The 19,510-nt window shown below is 40.5% G+C and overlaps 1 protein-coding gene across 3 annotated transcripts in view; it reads right to left on the minus strand.

Annotated features, from left to right (window-relative positions):
• The window catches only part of SNX20 (sorting nexin 20), a 28,236-nt gene extending 9,070 nt beyond the window's left edge, over positions 1-19,166 (minus strand). Inside the window, exons 1-4 of one of the 3 annotated variants that reach the window (XM_089689488.1) lie at positions 19,056-19,166; positions 16,315-16,394; positions 10,677-10,810; positions 56-207 (exon numbers count right to left, since the gene is read on the minus strand). In XM_089689488.1, the coding sequence (XP_089545614.1) occupies positions 56-207; positions 10,677-10,803 (279 nt within the window). In that variant the 5' untranslated portion in view covers positions 10,804-10,810; positions 16,315-16,394; positions 19,056-19,166. The remainder of the gene's footprint in view (positions 1-55; positions 208-10,676; positions 10,811-16,314; positions 16,395-19,055) is intronic. The other 2 variants (XM_089689490.1, XM_089689489.1) reach the window with 2 other exon arrangements.
• Positions 19,167-19,510: the final 344 nt, after the last annotated feature.

Raw genomic sequence — 19,510 nt, forward strand, 5'->3', positions numbered from 1 at the left:
TATGCAGAGTTTTCTGGTCATATACTAAATTTATACTGATTTTATTTTTCCTTACCACAAACTTGGACAGAAAATCCTCAGCAATGCGAGTTGAGTGGATTTGAAAAAGAAGCCGAACTGGCTTTCCGTCATATTTCTCCTTCTGCCAGTACAGCTGGAGTTCTCTTGTAGTCATAAGATGATGCTCACGAGGAGGGGAGTTGTTATCTAGCCATAAAAGTTATAAAATTAGTTTGAAGAAAACATGTGATACATTCTGGCTATAAAATACACTAGTGTCATTTAATAATGTGTAGTATGTTAAGTCTGTTACATTGAAGAGACTCTAAAAAAATAAAAGGCAGCCAGCAGGCATAAAACTATACTTGCAGATACCTAGAGGAGCCCACATATACCTGCAGCAGTTTTCATTAGGCCTCGTTCACACCATACGTGCAGAAAAACTGATGGAAACTGACACGCAGATTTCACTTACAGAGACATCAGTTTACATCAGTTTTCATGCGCACCTCAATGAGTTTTATACTCATTAGAGATTCCTGTGCAGAATAAAATTTGCAGGTGATACTAGTGTTGTGGTGTGAACAGGGCACATAGAGAACAATTGATTTTGTTGTGCCCTTGCAGAACGTGTGCAGAAAAACTCAAGTCTCTGCACCATGGTGGGAGCAGGACCTTTCTCTTTGCTACAGCTGAGTGCAAGCTATTTCTACCAGAAAAGTACTGACTCTTCTTTGTAGTGATGGAGCTTCCTCACACCTTCCTACCATCCCGTTGGCCAATGGTGCAGCTCATCATAGGTATAAGCCAAAAGAAATGTGGGAAAGACCAAGCTCCAACACTACCAGACGTGTCTGAGCTTCACTCATTCAGAAAGACATGTATTTCACCACAGAGGGGGATGAGAGCAGTAGGTTTCTGCACTTTGTACCTGCTAGCAGCCCTCTTTTTTAAGGGATTGAGTCACTCTAAGGGTACATACACCTGTAAACTGCAATACAATAGTGTACAAGTCATATAAATCACATAATCTGTACATATTTATATAACTGATTGAACTAGATGGACTTGTTTCTATTTTTCAACCAAATTGTAAATGTGAACACAGGCTGCACCATAGTCACATTTAGGCCTGTAATAGGTTTTCTTTATGTTAAGGAGTACAAGTTATGTACAGATGGTGTGACCCACATTAAAGCCAATTGGATTCACTTTATGCTTCTAATGGCCTATCTACAAAACTATACATTTACTATAACAACAAAAATGTAGAGGGACAAGTATGCAAAAATATGAAAGTCATGTCAATAATTGTTTAAAGGTAAACACTACAATAATAATTCATAATACTTACTGGAAATGTACTACCTACCTTTTAAGGATATATACTTATGGAAAGGTCAGGCTTTCCAACATACTCTTTCCTGTCATTTATGATGAGCTCAGCAGCTGTGCCAGAAGAGAGAACATGCTGCGCATGTGCGTCCCGAATGAACAGGATGACGCTCCCTCCCATGACTCTAGGGGCACTAGTGCAAACATATCCCTCCTTACAATAACTCAGAATGGAGCTATCACTGACTGCAATGGATTTTAAAAATATCCTTTTAAATGCTGATTTAGATAACATTGTTCAAATAAAAGGAAACTCTGGCTAGTAGGTAGGTTTAGCAAACTATGCTGCTTTACTCATATGGGACAGAATAGTGTGTTTTTTGTAAAGCTAAACTTACACTTTAATGAGGGATTGTTGTATTCCAAACTATACACATTCTAAATACTAGATTAACTTTAAAAGCGGTAGTTAAGTCCAGACCTAAAAATAAAAAGCTGTTCCCCCTGCAGGTTTAAGTCATAATGTGCTAGTATGCACCACATACTAACACATTATGATAAACTTACCTGCAAATGGAGCCCTTTCCTATCTTCGACCAATTGAATGCATGCACATGGGAGTCACATCACCGCAGGCTGTAAATGGACCCATAAGGTTAACTTGTTGGTATTGCTATCTTAAATTTTTGATGTTGATGAAAAAAAATTTCCCAGGAAGGCAGCTTCTAGACTCCAGAGGATCTCCATGGCCTCCTTGGCTTGTAGTGTAATGCAACAAAAAAGTAAATTGAAGTGCCACACCATGGCTAAGAGGTCCAGATACAACTTTAGGGGTACAGTCCAAAGAGTATCCAACACAGTTTGGGGGTCCACAAACACCCACTTCATCAGGGCTTGATTGGACACAGTGTAAATAGACTAGAAGTAAACTGGAACGTTTTTGTTATTTATTCTAGTGTGATTACAAGCCCAGGCCTTGACCGCAGCTGGTTTAGCAGCCTAACCAGCAGATGGCAAAGCCTGTGTTACTCAATGGACTTCCTCTTGACATTAGAATAAAGTTGCATCTGGACCTTTAAGCAGTGGTATGGCGCTTCAGCTTAAATGTTTGTTACATGACAGGGATGTTAGAGACAGATAGAGTTCATGTCTGCTTTATATACATCCCCATAATAAATACAGGACATGCAAATTAAGGCACTATCACTATCTAGCATCATCATCTCTTCTCCTCTCTGGTTTTCCACAGGAAAATTATGCCTTTATCTGTTGTGTATGTATGCTGTATCTGTCATCTTGCAAAAACACACACGTGGGTAAATGTTGCCTCAGATATCTGTTAATTTATTCTTTGCTATTGACAAATGTTTGATTTGTTTCCTTGTCTGATCAAATGAACCAATGTATATCATTACAACTCTAGTCTATCTTGAAGTCTGTGTGTGAAAAGCTCCCTTTGCCATGCATGTGTCTTTTATCTACTCTAAGTTGAATAATTGACAGGCACTCTCAGTATAAAGCTCGCCATACATTGGTAGATATGAATGTTTGTACAAAAATTATCATCAGTAATTTAATAATGCCTACAGAGACTTGACAAATATCATTCAGAAGTACTTCAACATTTTGTTTACTTTTAGCATTTGATTATGGAATGAATGGAATTTCCCAAATGAAAACCACATACGCTGTTGGAAATTTGTTTGTTCAAGAAATATTTTCTATGCTGTTCTTTTGAATTTTCTTGCCACTATGGTAAAAAATAAATAGTTTTGATCCCACTAACGACTGAAAAACAAAATTCTACTAGTGTATGCAAGCTTAAGTTTAGTTGTTCTTATAAGAGGAAGCACAGACAGGGTGTAAGGCACAGACAGAATCCATCTCTACTTTAACCCCTTGGCACTGGCACCTCCCAGCCTTTTAAGAGGTTTCTGATGCAGGGAGGTGGGGCGGGGTGGGGTTTTAGTCACGTGACCGCTGTGATTGGCTGCCACAGCAGTCACATGACCTGAAAGCTCCCGACTGCATGTAGCGATCGGAAGCTTTCCGTGAAGTGTTGGTTTTACATTGGGTACACAAATATGTGGCCTCTCGGTGCCAAGGCCCAGTCACCGAGAGGCCACATATTTGCCAGCGCCAAGGAGTTACAAGTACAAGGCACTTAAAATAAGGCACTTTAACAAATGCAGACCCAAGAAACGACTGACAAACAGAACTCCAAACAGACTGCAAGTAAACCTGACTCTCTCTAGCTCTTTCTTTTTTAGTCTGCTTCTGTTCTTTCCACCTTTTAACATGCTTTCTCTCTTCCTTTCCTTCTCATTACAGTGTCTTCTCTCCTTAAAGCAGAACTACACTCTGTCAGGTACCGACTGGTGGTGACTCTAGAGATCCACAGGCCGGGATTCCCCAGGGCGCGGAGTCTAAGCCTCAGTCTGCTTATTCACCAGAGCCCCTAATGGTGGGGATGGACTTGGGGCACACTGAGACCCGGTTGCGTCCCCCGAGTACACCCAGCTGCGGTAGAGGTAAATGCCAGTGACACGTAGCGGATAAGAGCCTGCTGTGAAGGGGTGGAGCAGATCTGGGCAGTAGCAAATGGATCCGTGCAGGATGGATGGACGGATGACACCGTGGAGAGATAGCGAAGCCAGGCAGGCCAGGTCGGTAACAGCGGAGGCGAAATGGTACAGAGCAGTAGGCAGAGAGTAATCGGGTCACGGGCCAGGTTCAGCAGCAGGAGGTCAGATAATCAGGAACAGGCAGAAGAGAAGTCAAGACGAGCCAGGGGTCAGGGCAGGAGACGGTCAACAGCAATCAGGGTCAGGCTAGGTCGGCAACAAGGCAATCTCAGGAACAGAACGAGCAGGAACAACAGGAACAAGACCTTACGGCAATTTCAGCATTGCAAGGGGTCAATTTAAATAGTGCGCCCTGCGCTGTCATTGGTGCCAGGTGCGCATCAGTGTGTGGATGCACGGCCACGATTGTTGCCTCGGTTGCCTATGTCCTAGCGCCCGCATGCTGGTGCGCATTGGTATTCCACGCATGCGCAGACTTGTGCGCCGCTGCGGACCTTGAGATCCCTGACACACTCACTTAAACAACAATGTCTTATTTTGTTCCCCTACCTCTCTCTTACATAAATGCTAACAAAATTTATTAACATTTTTACCATTTTGTTGCATTTTGAGCTGCAAGCATTACTTTCTGGTGTCTGGCCTAGGCATCACTAGAAGTACCAAGGATATTAGTACTCATGACAGAGAACGCTTTGCCTTTAGCATCCCATTCCCAATCTCCTTAGACCATGTTTAATGAGATGGGATGACTACAACTGGCTCTTCTGGCTATTGGACTATATCACCCATGGACTTCTGCTCAAATGCAGGGCCTCTGCATTAGCTGACTACATCTGCATGCTGGTGTTTGGCTCACACACCCTGACTGCCCTACTCCTATCCTGGCATATACATGGACACTTACTACACCCATGACAGCACTACAGGAAGACTCAGTCTAAAAGGGAACCTAGCACCAACTTACATAATTCCCTATTACCACACTATTCTGGAAGAGAGTCACCTAGTAGCAGACTTGCTAACTGCACCTGTTTACAGTACATGCAGGCCCTGCAACCTTTTTCATTAGAGCCCTGCAAGTGCATTGGTTGATCAATAAAAAGTCACTTCCGTTCAAAATCAACATCCAAAAGACTTAGAAAAACAAATAGCTTTACCTTCAGTGCAGTAACAAGTAGGACTCTTTAGGTTCCTGCTCCTCTTGGATTCTGAAGATATTTCACCCAATCCTGGAGCCCTACAATTTAATTTCAACAAGCACTCTCCTTCCTCTGGCAGCAAATACAATCCTAAAATCTAATTCTTTTCTCCTTTGGTCCAAAAACCAGCCCCCTTCTCATGCTCCTCCCTGGGATTCCAACAAGCTCACATCCATGCATGACATTTTATCACCAACTCCTTTAACCTATTTACTGTTACTGAAACCTTGCTTCTGGAATCTGCCTCTCCAGCTGTTCCATGCCCCAGGAAGGCCTCCATTGGACTCACTCACCCAGACCAGTGGATGAAAAAGAGGTTATGTCAGATTCCTTCTATCCCCACAAAGCTTTTTTCAAGTTCTTCCCACACCTCTCTCTCTATCCTTCTCTTCTTTTGAATCACAATTTTCTCAAATTTCTCTGAGGATTACTGTGATCAAGGGGTGTATCATCCATGGGTGCAAACTATACAAGGAGGATGGAGCGCACTGTGCTCTGACCCATATTGAACCCATGGATAAGAAGCCTGAGGCACAGCAGCCATGCCTGTCATTGTCTGCTCTTTGGCTATTATCACAGAGGATCTATGTACCTCATTTCTCAGTCACACACCGATCCTGTTTCTGGAGCTCAGAGCGGCTGTTTGGGGATGTGTACTGCTTCTCTGGGGTGGGGCAGAGAGGTGTTGTCATCTGCTGAAGCCTGGGGGAAAGGAAACCCCCCATGTCTGCAAAGATGTTTATGAGAGTTTAGGTAAAGAGGGGAACTGTGCAGATGAGTTGGAAGGGGGCTAGAAAGACTGAGGATGGGGGGGGGTTCTGTGAAGATCGAGGATGGGGAGGACTGTGAAGCCTGAGGATGAGGGGGGCTGATGAGAAGACTGAGGATGGGGGGAACTGTACAGACCAAGGACGTGGGGGGGGAGGACTTTGCAGACATTCTCACTCGTACTCAACTATATACTTTATATTGTACATTACAAACTCCTGCACTATATACACTATATTGTACATTACAGGCCCCTGCGCTAAATACACTATATTGTACATTACACACTCCTACACTATATACACTATATTGTACATTACACACTCCTACACTATATACACTATATTGTACATTACACACTCCTGCGCTATATACACTATATTGTACATTACAGGCCCCTGCGCTAAATACACTATATTGTACATTACACACTCCTACACTATATACACTATATTGTACATTACACACTCCTACACTATATACACTATATTGTACATTACACACTCCTGCGCTATATACACTATATTGTACATTACAGGCCCCTGCGCTAAATACACTATATTGTACATTACACACTCCTGCACTATATACACTATATTGTACATTACAGACCCCTGCACTATATACACTATATTGTACATTACACACTCCTACACTATATACACTATATTGTACATTACACACTCCTACACTATATACACTATATTGTACATTACACACTCCTGCACTATATACACTATATTGTACATTACACACTCCTGCACTATATACACTGTATTGTACATTACAGACCCCTGCGCTAAATACACTATATTGTACATTACACATTCCTGCACTATATACACTATATTGTACATTACAGACCCCTGCACTATATACACTATATTATACATTACAGACTCCTGCGCTAAATACACTATATTGTACATTACACATTCCTGCACTATATACACTATATTGTACATTACAGACCCCTGCACTATACACACTATATTATACATTACAGACTCCTGCACTATATACACTATATTGTACATTACAGGCCCCTGCACTAAATACACTATATTGTACATTACACACTCCTACACTATATACACTGTATTGTACATTACACACTCCTACACTATATACATTATATTGTACATTACAGGCCCCTGCGCTAAATACACTATATTGTACATTACACATTCCTGCACTATATACACTATATTGTACATTACAGACCCCTGCACTATATACACTATATTATACATTACAGACTCCTGCACTATATACACTGTATTGTACATTACAGACCCCTGCGCTAAATACACTATATTGTACATTACACATTCCTGCACTATATACACTATATTGTACATTACAGACCCCTGCACTATATACACTATATTATACATTACAGACTCCTGCGCTAAATACACTATATTGTACATTACACATTCCTGCACTATATACACTATATTGTACATTACAGACCCCTGCACTATACACACTATATTATACATTACAGACTCCTGCACTATATACACTATATTGTACATTACAGGCCCCTGCACTAAATACACTATATTGTACATTACACACTCCTACACTATATACACTGTATTGTACATTACACACTCCTACACTATATACATTATATTGTACATTACAGGCCCCTGCGCTAAATACACTATATTGTACATTACACATTCCTGCACTATATACACTATATTGTACATTACAGACCCCTGCACTATATACACTATATTATACATTACAGACTCCTGCACTATATACACTATATTGTACATTACACACTCCTGCACTATATACACTATATTGTACATTACAGGCCCCTGCACTAAATACACTATATTGTACATTACACACTCCTGCACTATATACACTATATTGTACATTACACACTCCTGCACTATATACACTGTATTGTACATTACAGGCCCCTGCACTAAATACACTGTATTGTATATTACACACTCCTACACTATATACACTGTATTGTACATTACACACTCCTACACTATATACACTATATTGTACATTAAACACTCCTATACTATATTGTACATTACACATTCCTGCACTATATACACTATATTGTACATTACACACTCCTGCACTATATACACTATATTGTACATTATAGGCCCCTGCGCTAAATACACTATAGTGTACATTACACACTCCTGCACTATATACACTGTATTGTACATTACACACTCCTACACTATATACACTGTATTGTACATTACACACTCCTGCACTATATACACTATATTGTACATTACACACTCCTGCACTATATACACTATATTGTACATTACAGGCCCCTGCGCTAAATACACTATATTGTACATTACACACTCCTGCACTATATACACTATATTGTACATTACACACTTCTGCACTATATACACTATATTGTACATTACAGGCCCCTGCGCTAAATACACTAAATTGTAAATTACACACTTCTGCACTATATACACTATATTGTACATTACACACTCCTACACTATATAAACTGTATTGTACATTACACACTCCTGCACTATATACACTATATTGTACATTACAGGCTCCTGCACTAAATACACTATATTGTGCATTACACACTCCTGCACTATATACACTGTATTGTACATTACACACTCCTGCACTATATACACTATATTGTACATTACAGGCTCCTGCACTAAATACACTATATTGTACATTACACACTCCTGCACTATATACACTATATTGTACATTACACACTCCTGCACTATATACACTATATTGTACATAACACACTCCTACCCTATATACACTGTATTGTACATTACACACTCCTGCACTATATACACTGTATTGTACATTACACACTCCTGCACTATATACACTGTATTGTACATTACACACTCCTACACTATATACACTGTATTTTACATTACACACTCCTACACTATATACACTGTATTTTACATTACACACCCCTGCACTATATACACTGTATTGTACATTACACACGCCTGCACTATATACACTATATTGTACATTACACACTCCTACACTATATACACTGTATTGTACATTACACACTCCTACACTATATACACTATATTGTACATTACACATTCCTGCACTATATACACTATATTGTACATTACACACTCCTGCACTATATACACTGTATTGTACATTACAGGCCCCTGCACTAAATACACTGTATTGTACATTACACACTCCTACACTATATACACTGTATTGTACATTACACACTCCTACACTATATACACTATATTGTACATTACACATTCCTGCACTATATACACTATATTGTACATTACAGACTCCTGCACTATATACACTATATTATACATTACACACTCCTACACTATATACACTATATTGTACATTGCACAGCTGCATGGGAATGGCTGAGTGATGCTCGGATGAACTCTGCATTATTTCTGGTGTGGTCTCACAGCCAGAACCCAGCACTGTGTACTGTATGTAGCTAAAGCTACATGCAGTACATACAGTGCTCAGAGACACAGTGAAGAAAATAGTTTGTCTGGACCAATCTGGTCCAAATGAACCATTTAATAGGCTCCAAACCATAGCTTTCATTTTATGAATGGCCTGTAAAATGCAGAAACTGTGGACTTACATTATTGTACAGTATATAGCTATCAGGGTCTGAATCTAAACCTAAGACCTCTGTGGTGTTTGAATGTAGCTCTACGTGCTGTGTCACCTGAGATGCTTGACAGCTCCCTGCCTGATTCTTTAGAAAACTCTACTTTGTATCTTGCTTCTGGTAAACCTCCAACTCTTTGCTCCTCCCATTAACTTCCTGATTTACGCCATGTCTCTGCACTTCCTGTTTGACAGATTATTGTGCTCTTACATACCTGCTGCTATCTCTATTACTTGTTATAGACCCTTGGCTAATTCATTGACTACACTTCCGTATGATCCCTTGTATATACTTGTATATTACCCCAGCTGATTACTCATGAACCTCTCTACTGCTACAGCCACTGGCCTCCGAGCCAGTATATTTATCTGACCTCAGCCAAACCCTGGGAGGGGATGCCCACAAGGTGGCCGAGGAGAAGATAAATGTTTGGAAGGCTTGTTCAGGGCTCTCTCCTGGGGTCTCTGGCCTGGGAGGTAGCTGTGGTACTGAGTAGCTGCTGGGCCTCAGCATGTGCTTGACTGAGGGCTTGGAAGAACCTGGATTTAAAGATTTTTGCTACAGGACACTACCTTAGAGAACTGAGCTGGAGAAAGAGCCCCTTCCACTGAAGAGTGTTGCATGGAAGCTGGCTGGGGACTGCTGTCGTTGGCCACTGTGAGTAGGACCTTTTTTGCCTATAAATCTTCGTGTGCCTGTGCTCTGGGGGTTATATGCTAGAGGTTGCTACAGGGATTGTGACTGCTTTTACAGAGTCTGATATGGACTGGCTGTCCCCTCTATCTCCAGCAATACTTAAGGCTGCTGCTAAAGAATTTTTGCTTAAGAATCTGTCCTCCTGTACCTTTTGGCATTTTTGGAGTATCAGGCACCCTTATCCCTCTATCCTGTTTAATTACTGCAATAAATCTTCAAAAAGACATTCCCTAGACTGAACCTGTGTTTGTCAGTGTGTTCTGGAACTGCTACCTGGGCCTAGCAGCTTCTGAACAGATAAAGGAGACCTGGGTCATTTCCAGCTGCCCCTCTTGCAGTGAGCACTATATATTATCATACAGTAATTTTTACAAGTCAATAAACAGAAGTTTAAATTAGCATTACTTTCTTGAGTCTGATCTTCATTTGATTCATCATTCACTGTATTCCCCGAATGCTCTGCTTCCTCTGGTAATGTTGGGGAATCATGTATTCTTAGTGGTTCATCCTCCACAGAGCCTTCAGCACTCATGCTGTGCCTGTAGGAAAGAATGTGACTTAAAGCAATGAATAACAAAGTTTGAAATACTGATTTTCACTTATTTATGTCACTAATAGACCACATTTCACAACTAACCAACGCAGAAATTACAAAAATGTGGTTGAAATAAGGTAATGTACTGTGCATAACTTCAAGCAGTAAATATGATGTAGCAAGATTAATAGAAGACTGAAATTCAGCCACAGACTACAGGATTAGAGTGACAGGTAGGAATTATAGATGTATGTCTAGATTATACCAGTTAAAATATTACTGTTAAAATGTCCACACCTTTAAGGTGTGGACATTTTAACAGTATTTTTATTGATGTTTGTCTGTATATTTTCTTAGATTGAATTGAAGCAGCTAAAGGCTTTCCTGGACACAAGGCAGTGTTTCTCAAACTTTTTCTAGTCAAGGCACCCTTTAAAATTATGGACAATCTCAAGGCACTCTTTGACATTCTGCAATCTCAAGGCACCTCATTATAAAACATAAAAAACTATTCTAGGGGCGCATACGTGGTGATCCAAGATGGCGGACACATGAATGGTGACCTCTGCTGACCCTCAGCCTTCACGGCCCTCCTGCTCCACTCCTGCAGCTTCCACAGCTTCGGGAGAGCCCTCTCCCAGGTCATGACATACCCACACCGCCTCCGGATCCCCGGCCTTCCATGCTGGATAACTTCTTCACTAGGCCTGCATCCCCGGCCTTGAGTAGCTGCAGTGGTCCAAGTGAGTGCTCCGGAGGGTCCGCTGAAATGGAGGGGACGGACACTGATCCTCCTGCTGCTCTACATCTCACCCCGATGGTCCCTTTTCTGATGGTGGATATCTTGGAGGACAAACAGCAATTATTCCTACATAATATTACCCGCACTATCTCTGCTGAAATCGGGAAACTGGCTCAGGAGCTTATGGGGGAGATTACCCAGTTAGGAGACCGCACAGACCACCTTGAGTCAAAATTTGATGAATTAGTGCAATATGTCCATGTTCTAGAGAGGATAATGCAAGCCTGAAACACTCCATGTCTCAGTTACAGCTCCAAGATCTGGAAAACAGGGAGCGCCAGCAGAATATTCGTATTCACGGCATATCCAAAACGGTCTCTGACTCCCAACCTTACTGTCACTTGCTGTCTCTATTTACCACTCTGGCACCCAAGGTCTCAGATGTTGATTGGTGAATGGAACAGACCCATAGGTCATTGGGCCCGAAAACCTCCTGAGTGCACCAGGCCTGGAGATGTTATCCTTGGTTTTCAAAACTTTGACAGCAAAGAAGCCTTGCTCTCTTCTACTCGCAACAAGCCCTCTTTGGAATTTAAAGAGACAGATTTTCAGTGATTTATCCCCCATCACCTTGGCAAAAAGACTTGTCTTCAAACCAGTCACCACTCCAGCAGCATCATATCACGTACAGGGGATTTCCCTTCAAGCTAGTTGTCTCCAAAGATAATGCCCAAGTCATACTCTGTGACTTACATGAAGCGGACTCCTTCTTTAAACAGTTGGGACTCTTTCCCCTGCAGGCAGAAGCCTTTCCGCAACCTCCTACTACATCCATGCCCTCTGCTACTCCCCGCAAGATCTGGACACCCACTAAGCCTGGAAGGAAGAATTTTCCTCGTACTACTCAACATCCATGACTACCTGGTTCAATGGGCTCCGCCACCTGACTCTTTTATATATCAGGTTTCACGCCCTATTAATTGGGCATCTTTATTCCCACATGTGCCTTAGCATTTTTTCACATTGCTATGTCCTGACTGCAACTGCTATGTGAATTACTGAGGTAGGCATCTGCCATGTCGGGTCAGCTGCTGTGTTGTGCCCTGGTGCATCAGGCCTTTGGCCCTGATGACTCGGGATATCTCCAATATCTACGGTGCATATCTTCGATGATATCTTTGTTTCTATCCGTAATCCTTACAGCTTCTGTTCTGAGCAGGGGCGGACTGACCATTCGTGCTCTCGGGCCCTGCCCCACTAGAGGGCCCCATGAGAGGCTCAGTCTATCCTCTGGATATGCCTCTGCTGAAAGGAGGAAAAAAGGAAGTGTTGCAACCTACCTTCCTTCATTCCTTTCTCCATCCATTTCCTTCCTTCCTCCATCCATTCCCTCCCTCCCTTTTCTTCCTTCCTCCATCCCTTCCCTCCTTCCTTCCTTCCTTCCTTCCTTCCTTCCTCCATCTCCTCTCTTCATTCTTTCCTCCCCTCCTTTCATTTCCTTCCTTTCTCCCTTCCCTTCCCTTCCTTCCTTCCTTCCTTCCTTCCTTCCTTCCTTCCTTCCTTCCCCTTCATTACTTTGTCCATCCATTTTCTTTCCTTCCTTCCTTCCTTCCTTCCTTCCTTCCTTCCTTCCTTCCTTCCTCCATCCATTCCCTCCCTTTTCCTCCTTCTCTTCCTTCCTCCATCCCCTCCCTTCATTCTTTCCTCCCACTCTTCCTTCCTTCCCTCTCCTTCCTTCCTCCATTCATTCCCACACCATTACTCTACTGACACCATCCACTGGCCACCCAAAAGCATTTTGAAAAAAAATGATAAAAATAATAAAACATTTCATTTGTACAAAAAATAATAAAATTGTAAAAAAAAAAATAATAAAAATGAAGAACTACTGAGACCACCTACTGACACCATCCTACACATACTATCCACAACCACCATACACTTCGCACTCCTCTCCCTGTACATACTACCCACTGTCATACACACCATCAATGAGCTTGTTTCTCTGTTCTTTTATTGCTTTGTGCTTGTTACTTCATGATTCTATGCAACTCTATTTGTTGTAAGCATTTGAAAATTAATAAAAAGTAAATTATAAAAAAAATATATATTCTAATAGTTTTACATAATACAGCAACACCCACACGCGTAGGACACCCAACATTAGAAGTGATTTATTCTTCCAAAGCAAATATTACTTTGCAAACTAGGACTGACTAGTATTCTGGTGTTTCTCCCTCAGTTTCTCTCCTTTACTCAGCTAATGTGACCCCAGTGCTGACGGAGAGGGGCAGGGAATGGGCAAACAAGGATGCTGTGCAAGCACCTGACTGCTCCTTATCAACTAATGATGTAGTTGTTTGTTAGGATTCCGGCAGCTGGCAGGTTGTAAAAGTGCACAATGAAAACCTTTGGCTTTGTGCACTAAAAGGCAGGCTTGATTCACCTGCTGGCTTGTATACAATGTTTGAGCAGTTTTTAGGCATTTTGCCAAGGCACCCCTGAAAAAAACCTGAAGGCACCCCAGGGTGCCTGGGCGCCCTGGTTTAAAAATACTAAGATTGGCTGGTCTTTGCCTGGAACTTCCACAAGGAGGTTTGGATGTTGTGGTGTGGCACTCTCAGGGTATGGCCCTAGGGTTTGCCATAATCCTCATTAAACTTCCAAAACCCATTGTGATGTATGCCAGTCCAGCTTGTTTGAACCACAATTGATCCCATCAGCAAACAATGATCACATTCTGAGCACAGATGAAATTATACTTTCCTAGAACTAATGTTTTATGCCACCACTTTCTACTTCAGTTGACTACCAAGGCTGATATCACACTAACACACAACACACACAAGACACTGAAGGCCAGAGGAACAAAGACAGCCACCCTGTGTTAATGTAAAGACAACCAACAGGTAGAAGAGTAAGACACACACTACTAGCATTTCTAGGTGTATGTACCCAGAGTAGGTGAAATGTAAATGCACATTAAAAAATTTACAAACTGAGTCGCAACAGCTAATGAGGATCTAGCTAGATTGTCCTGGTAGCATAGCAGTCTAGAACATTTTTTTTTATACACAGGAATATGTTACTGACATTAAGCAACATAAAGTGTGGAAATCTTTGTTCTGCCCCTAGCAGCCTTGCTACCCAAGGCCATAGGCCATATTGGCTATGCAGTAATCCCACCCTAATTGTGAGTAATGCTCTAACATAACAGAAATGAATAAATAAAACAAGATCATACACAGTGCACAAATTAGAATTTAGATCTGTAGCCACACAGACTTAGAAACACAGTTATAGGGTGCATGCAATCAATTCCTTATTGTGGCTAGTAGATGACATGCGTACTCACCTAGGAAGAGTGTGCCCAGACTATCGTGGAAGTTACTGGAGTACAGAACTAGTAGGGCTCCATAGGAGGTGCTGGGTGCTGCTAGTTCTTTACACACCCTTTACCGCCATTAGAGCAATTTCTTGGGAAGGGGGCACATTTTTACCCTTTTTATTAAATATTATAGAGTATGGAATGATATAGAAATGGAAGACCATTAGAAAACTATTTTTGCCAAAGGCAATGCTGAAGGAGACCTTATTTAGTGCTTAGATGATGCACATTACAACAAAGTCATTAACACTGTTTTCAGGTAGTTCACAGGTAAGTGTGAGAAATGAACTCCATTGTCTTTAGAACACCCTAATGACCACCAACTTGGAGCTGCACTACTATGTTAAGACCCCAAGACAATGCTACTGTAGTACATAAGTCTTCTTAGGGATATGTGTGAGCAGACATAATATAAAACAGACTATTAAATTGGGTAGGGACTGAATGATAATTGTAGGCAAAATGTAATTGTGTTCTCCGATATAAAATGAAGTGAAGACCCAATGAATTATTGAGCTCTAAGCAGACTGTAGATACAACCTGTTTTTGCAGTCAATGTAAATTTGGACAGTACCTTCAGATTATTGGAAAATTTTCAGGGCAGATCTCATAGCCAGTAGGTCACCGTCTCACAAGAATACATATTTTTCAGCCATCATACACAAATTGGAAACAAACCACAGGATTGCAGGATTGTTGGAGCTCCAGTCTTCATCACGAAAACATCAGCCTCCAAATAGGAAGAGGCATAGCATGTACTGTATTGCTGCAGTGGTTCTCAATAAAATGCCTGGTTTGTTTTTTTTTTCAAACACCAGGACAGCCTCCTGTAGCCAGATATTCTCTTTTTGGTGATGAAAGTGCTGGCAGTGACCAGTTTGTAATAATCTGACAGTATGTGTAATGTCTTATTAAGTTTATTAAATCTTTAATTGAGATCCATATCAAGAATTGTAGCTTAAAAAGGGTATTTTCTTGAGCTTGGTATGTACTGTAGACATTGGACCTGGGAGCTGCCTTCTTCTATCATAGTAAAAAAGAACCATGCACCAACTGATGTAACTGACTTCTCAGTTTGTTCTCAGATTGGAATAAAAAGACTTCAACTGGCCATGAGGGCAAAAGACAAGAATTCTAACATGAACAGACAATTCTAGCATGATTATGCAAGTAGCTAGGTTATCACCTTTTCCTCCTATTTAGCAGCATTTTGTGCCATGTTAGCCATCGATGAAGGGAGGAATTGTGGAGATGGAGTATACTGACTTGGTAAACACTAGAAATATTTATTTTTAAATATTTAATAAATAATAATAATCTAATAAATAAATATTTAATAGAAATTGAATATATAAAAAGAATCTTTATATAGCTTTACCCTTTCAAGAGCCACTAGAGTTGTTTGGGTCCTCTTGTCCTGCTCAGTGATGACCAGCCCTGTACTTGTCACACCTGGAACTGTATAAATGGGCTTTATTAAACAGGAAAAGTTCTGAAAGCGAAATTTAGTTAAACTAATAATGAATAGGACTGTATTAAAACAATAGTGAATGAACACAAGCACGTCTCCTGAAAGGGTAAATGCTAGAACAATATACCAGTGACCACAATAAGGAATGGTTTAGCTATCAAAAAAAGTCACTGGCCAGTGAAATAGCAACCACTCAGTCTTGCCCACCTTGGGGTCTTTTAATTTGCCATAGAGAGCTCACTCTCCAGTGAAAGCATTTGTACCTCACAGAGTAAGTCCCTTTTGGCTAAATTCTTCATGGCAGAGAGAGTTAACATACAGCATGCAATCAAAAACAGCAGTGGCCATAGACCTTTCTTCAGGACATTCCCTGATAACCTTTCCTATAGTTAGGATGCAAATGTGCATTTATTTATTTTCTGTTGAAAGGTGAACTTTTCCTTTAAGACCTCAGTCAGACAGACAACAAAAAACAAAACCTATGTCTTGTCCTAGAGTGTAAATCTCTCCAAAGTGGGGGGGGGGGGGGATGAATCCACTCAGACAGTTGTCACTGGAACAGGTGTGCATATTGGAAGATTTTCCCTCTACACCTGTTTTTGTGGCAGCTCTAAAATGTTGGATTTCCTCATCACTTTGTAAACCAGAGAATGAATTCCCCCAGTGGGGATATAGACAGCATGTTTTTCTGCAGTGGGGATGCACAAGTATTTGTAATCAGCCATGGTCAATTGCCTGTACAAATCAATGACAGTTGCCACAGCTGTTTGTATGCAACTGCACATCCAAGCAGATACATGTGATCAGAGAAAGAGAAGTGGACATGCAAGCGGATGTTTTGCATCCATGGCCACTCAACTGTCCCTAATCACATGTAACCGCTCTGATGTGCCCACTTAACAATAGAATAACAAAACCAGCTTTTGTTGCAATATTCATCTTTAATCTAGAAGCTTCCCTGCAGGTTGTTCTGTCAATAGATGTTCACAGTCTGATGGCCTGCATCATTCAACCCACTTCTTTTAAGTCCAGGTCAACATGGACCCACCCCAGCCTATGGCTTGACAGCAAAAGAAGATGTAGCACAGTAATGAGCTCTTCTCTCTGTCACTCTGCTTTCTCTTCCTATCAGCATGCATTTTCAGAGCATGAATTGATTGGACTGAAAAAGGCTGTGTAAAAAACACTTAAAAAGTCTGTGATGGACAGTTCTCTGTTGAGAATAAATCTCTAATGTGATGTGGAAAAACCTAATGTGCTCCAACAATGTGCAGAGTGCCTGCTCACCTCCAATATTGACCCATATAGGTCAAAAATGCTTTGTGTGTGAATACCCAATAGGCAAGTGTTTTGTACACAGACTTCTATTTCTATCTATGATACTGGAATGCTGGCAGCAATGAGACGCTGGTCTCAATGATCAGATATAAAGTTTGTTTATAGTGTTTTTTGTTTTAGGTTTGGAGATTAATGTATTACACAAGCTACACTGCGATACGATCATGATATTTATGGAATTTGCACAGCAGTAACCACCGTAGGTCAATTTGCATTAGTTTTTTCTTTAATTTATTTCACTTTTACTTCTCTTTTTTTCCTTCTGTTATATTCAGTTAATTATCTAACAGTGTATTTTGGATAGTGATCAATATTTGCAGCACTGGTATTGTTTTTTCAATCACTTGTTTATGGAATTTAAGAATTTTACACAGATATAATGTATTTAAGGGTTTTTTCGCTACACATACTTATGGTTTACTTTTGATTCCTGTGGTAAGTTACACAGACAGGCGCCAGCAGCAGCTCAGATTCAGTATTTATTGTGGTTTAGGTGGCAGCACACAAGTTATGTCTGTTAGTTTTTTGTCCATAGAAGTCAATGCCACTAACGGATGCTGACTTAGAGAGAATTGATGTACGCAAAGCAGGAATGCTGCAAGCCTGCTGTACTAGGGGGTCGTAGCTGAGGTCTACTTTATTAACCCTAAGTGTTGGGGGTAGGTCTCAAGGCCTTTACTGAAATTTAAGTTATAGTTTCAATGTCAATTTTAAGGAAACATTGACTTTTTATTTTTTACAATGGTGAGGTGTACTGTAACCACATGATGACATTGAATTTAGACATATACTGTATATATACATCTTAGAGGAAACCTAATTTCAAAACTTTGTGCCACTGACCTAGAACAAACATGCTGCCCGTAAATGCAAACTTGCTAATGTGAATTCATGTTTCATTTCGTGATCTAAGTTGCACTGAAGTCAGCTGAAAAGTATGGCCAACAATATGCATTTGAAAAAGAAAGGATCAGATATAGTGATTAATATATTTCTCTTAAAGCAGAGTTTTTTTATAAAAAAAAAATGTAGTTTAAAAAAAATTTAAAATGTTAGTCTTAAGAATAAATACATTATATAATGTAAGGAATGCATAAATAGCATTAAGAACGGGAAATATATTTTAAAGGTAGACCATATAAATCCAACCATGATAAGAAAGGTTTCTTTTTCTTCTACAGGAGTGTTTCTTTAAAAGAAAATTTCAGGTGAAACAGCTGCAGTTCAGGCCAACAGGTAAGTGAGAAGGAAATAAGATACCCCCTGAAAGAGAGAGAGGGTGTGGTGTGAATGTACGTGATTCTGCTTACCTTTGGCTGGGGTTACAGCAAAGAAATTGTCTTCTTTCATTACCAAATCTCAATGTTGTTTTACCTCCGAGAACAGAGCAGTTCTCTAGCAAACTTGCAGCTCTGAAGAAATGAGGAAGTGACGACTTTTCCTTCCTTTTATTTAAATACAATAATATGGGTGTTTACACAGGTTTAAACAGTTCTGAACCTTCACACATTACTTTTACTTCTATGCTTGCAAACAGGCACATAGGACATAAAAAAACAGATCCTAGCTGGGAGATCATTGCCTTGACTATCTTCTTCTCAAGTCTACAGTAATTACTCAATGCCTTTGTCTTTCTTTCCTCTAAAAGTATTCTCCTTTAAATGTGACATGTAGGCCTTGATTCACTAAACAGAGATTTTCATGATTTTTCATCAACAACTTGAAATTACTTCTTTTTTATGTATTTTAGTATATTATTATCACA

Source organism: Staurois parvus, unplaced genomic scaffold (genome assembly GCF_062004578.1).
Source record: "Staurois parvus isolate SC_StPar_1 unplaced genomic scaffold, SC_StPar_1.0 ptg000476l, whole genome shotgun sequence".
Taxonomy (NCBI): domain Eukaryota; kingdom Metazoa; phylum Chordata; class Amphibia; order Anura; family Ranidae; genus Staurois; species Staurois parvus.